This window comes from Mangifera indica, chromosome 5 (assembly GCF_011075055.1).
Source record: "Mangifera indica cultivar Alphonso chromosome 5, CATAS_Mindica_2.1, whole genome shotgun sequence".
Classification (NCBI taxonomy): domain Eukaryota; kingdom Viridiplantae; phylum Streptophyta; class Magnoliopsida; order Sapindales; family Anacardiaceae; genus Mangifera; species Mangifera indica.
The window spans coordinates 17,621,193-17,625,040 of NC_058141.1; the positions used below are offsets into that span (position 1 = coordinate 17,621,193).

The 3,848-nt window shown below is 28.1% G+C and overlaps 1 protein-coding gene across 1 annotated transcript; it reads right to left on the reverse strand.

The window, feature by feature from the left end:
* Positions 1 to 2,358: 2,358 nt before the first annotated feature.
* LOC123216260 (protein NIM1-INTERACTING 1-like) lies at positions 2,359 to 2,998 on the reverse strand. Its single transcript, XM_044636663.1, has one exon. It carries the CDS (start codon positions 2,882 to 2,884, stop codon positions 2,537 to 2,539), a length of 348 nt encoding a protein of 115 aa, XP_044492598.1. The 5' UTR covers positions 2,885 to 2,998; the 3' UTR covers positions 2,359 to 2,536.
* Between the last annotated feature and the right edge of the window lie 850 nt (positions 2,999 to 3,848).

The following is a 3,848-nucleotide window of genomic DNA, read 5'->3' on the forward strand; positions in this document are numbered from 1 at the left end:
TGAGTGGAGAAAGACTATCGGAGAGAGAGACTGTCGACAATGAAGCCAAAGATCTGAAAACGAAACCTTAAGGAGAAACTGTTATTTTTTAAAATTTAGGCTGGAGGAAACTTTTAGTTTTTAAAGTTTTAGAAGGCAAATAGAGATAAAATTTTAAGGGGTTAGAGTTCCGTTAATTTTAACTGTTCATGGGTGGATATTTAAGATTTTTAAAGTTAAATGGGAAAAACTTGAGAATGTAACATAACTTGGGCGGGAAATAGTCCTTTGGCCTTGAATATATAGATAATTAATAAAATTATATATACATATTTTTAGTATATAAATATATCATAATGTAATTCAATAATTTTGAATTAATAATAAAATAATACTCAATCATATGATAACATATCTATATATGTATATATTTATATACCAAAAGTGAGTATATATAATATTACTCATAGATAATATATCATTATATAATTGTATATTATTTTATTTTGAATTTAAAATTATTTAATCATATAATAATATATCATCTGTATATAATATTTATTAAAATTACTCATATTTATTTTAAATGCATAAATAAATATATATTTTATGTATAATATCAAATAATTAAATTATTTAAAATTAAATATAAAATAATATCAATTATATATATATATGTTGTGACCTGAAGTCTCACATCGCTTCTGTCCAGTCTACTGAGCATGTATATAGGCAGGCGCCAGAAGCCCTTAACTCAGTTGAGGCCTTTTCCCAAGTGGAGAAACAAAACCGTGCAGGCCTTAAGCCCAAAGCGGACAATATCGACTAGGTTGTTTATAACACGTTATTAGCACGATTCGCGATGGGGGGTGTGTTGTGACCTGAACTCCCACATCGCTCTCGTACAATCTACTGAGCGTGTATATAGGCAGGGGCCAGAAGCCCTTAACTCAGTTGAGGCCTTTTCCCAAGTGGAGAAATAAAACCGTACTGGTCTGAAGCCCAAAACAGACAATATCGATTGGGGTGTTTATAACAATATATATATATATATATATATATATATATATATATATATATATATATATATATATATATATATATATATAGTGTTGTGAATTAAAAAAAAGGGGGTGGAATGGAAGCCTCCTGATATACAACCGATGAGCGATGGCCCAATGACTTCACAAAGGCCTTGAAGAGGAGTACTTTAAAACCAGATGCTAGCCCGTTCTCTTAACTATGTGCTCCCAAAGTTAATTTTCATATGGATAAACATGGCTTTACTATAATTATTTTTTATTAATCGTAAATAGACGGATAATATCTCACTGTCACCAAAATTTTATCTTCTTATCGGTGTCAGTAACCCATGGCCAGTCGTACACTACACGGTACAGATTATGCAGTGCCAAATCAGTCTGATAAACGGAAAACAAAATAGAACTAAAAAACATTTGATTAAAAGGTATTAAAAATTATTTTAATAAATTATTTAATATTATTTATAATTAATACAATTTTTTATAATATTTTATTAATAATAATAATATAAAAAAATTAATTATTATTATTATTTTAGATATTAAAATAATTTTTATTTTATTATAATTATATGTTTATCTATTTTATTTTTAATTTACATAATAAATAATATAAAAATATTTTAAAATAATTATATTTTAATAACTAATATATTATTTTTTATTAATTTAAATCAAATATAATAATTATTTATATTTACCTATTCTTAAAATATTTTGTTGTTCAAAATAATTTTTTAATTTTAATACTAATATCTTTCCCATACCAATTGAGCCTAAGAATTTTTATTTTTTAACCGTGAAACTAACCCATCCGGATAAACACAGAATGCAGTACCGTAAAAAGTAAGTCAGAATTTCACATATCTGACGCTCTAACCTAACCCTTCTCATGAAAATATCCCCTCGCTGTGTTTTTATTATTCCTTAATTAAGACGCAAAAATCACGAAATTCAAGCCTGCACATGAAACAGCCTTAACCATTCAATTCAGCTGCACCTTCACGCATATCAAAGCGAATGGCATTAATTACTTGTTTCAATCGATGGAAAAACTGTTTTCCAAAAAGGAAACATAACACGAGGAATGTTTGCAGGGCCTTAATGGCAGACTGAAGATATAATTTTGACAAGAAGAATTTCAAACTGTTTTGTTTTGACTGCAATGCTTCAATCAATTTTTTTTACATGGACATTTTACGAAAGATTATGGTGATTCGATTAAGATTTTTTTTCTCAAACAAATATTAATGCCCTTTACCTTTACCAGTGTTGAAATCCAGTAACTGATATGGAAGAAACATCAATAATCTGTCCAGCTTTTTGCAAAATTACAGACGAAAATCAATGTTCACTTCATATGATAGTAATGTATTTTCAGAACATCTCAATCAATCAACCCACATAAACAAGTAAAATCATCATCATCGCATGAGAAACAAACCAAAAAAGAAAAAAAAAAATTAAATTATTCAGTAATATATATATCATATATATTCAGAACAGGCAATACATTAAAGGGTGAGTTTAAGGTCTAAACCGTCATCTTTAACTCGTTTCTTTTCTTCTTTCTTATTACAGGGGCTGGGCAAAACTATGGGAGGCCTTCTGAACTCGATCTCTTCTGTGAAATCCTGCCATTCAAACGACGGAACCCAGCTCGATTGTTCTTCATGCCCATTATCCACCCTCCGAATCTTATTCTTCTTCGCCTTTTCTTCTGATTCATTCAACTGTTCTCTTCTACGATTACGAGCTTCTTGAAAACTTCTAATCAGCGAAAAAAACTTCTCAATCTTCTCCTCTTCTTGAAGCTCATCTTCAGCATTGCAAACACGCAATTCCGCTTTCTCATTCTCCATAAGCGTAACTGCACAACAGCCTAATTAAAGTTTTCTATTTTGTCAAAGAAAACGAGGTGCCCAAAACTGACAGAGCAAGAAAAACGAAGGAACGTGCACAGGCTTCCAAGCGTACGTGTCGTTTAAATTCTTCAGACTTGGCTTTTATAGGCGTCTTGAAACTGGAAATGCAATTGCGAAAATACGAAAACACGCTCGTAGACCCTTGACTAACAGAATGATCAATGTTCTAGAAACCATAAAGGTGGGGTGTAAATGGTAAATATACAATAATAGACTATCGAATGCGTCAGCACACGGACGTTAGCAACGTAACAGCTTGAACCCCTTAATGGATTACGTATGAGTAGTGACGTCATATATACAAATATTAGCTTGATTCGACATGATTTTGACAGCGCATGCTTTAGACATTTGATTGGGTGAACAGACAACAGTCCCTTCACAGAACATTATTGATTTTAAAATTAATTTCAATGGATGAATATTGATTCGTAGCAATGATTTTAAAATCAAATTGAATAAGTTAAATCAATCAATTAAACTGAAAATTGGTTTTAAATTTAATTTAATTAATATAAAAATTTGATTTATTTATTGAATCACTTAAATTTGATAAAAATTAAGTTTGATCAGATTTAATTAAAATTTAGAATATTTTTTAAAATTTTAATAATTTAATTATTTTTATTAAATTAGATAAATTTTTAAAAGTTTGTAAAAAATTAAGTTAAAAAAAAAATCTTATATTCATTGAAATGCGTTCTATAAATAATAATTTATTGAATTATATTTTTTATCATGAGATTTAAACTATTTTTATTTTAATTGTTTTGTTAAAATCAAATGAATAATTATTACTTCTTAAAAATGATATGTTTTAATTTTTATAGACGTGAGTATTTTAATTGATTTTATTTTTTTATAAATTTTTAAGTAAAATTTATTCATTATAATTTGATAA

Coding starts and splice junctions, on each gene's coding strand:
- LOC123216260 (XM_044636663.1), bottom strand. CDS start 2,884: ATGGAGAATGAGAAAGCGGAATTGCGTGTTTGCAATGCTGAAGATGAG.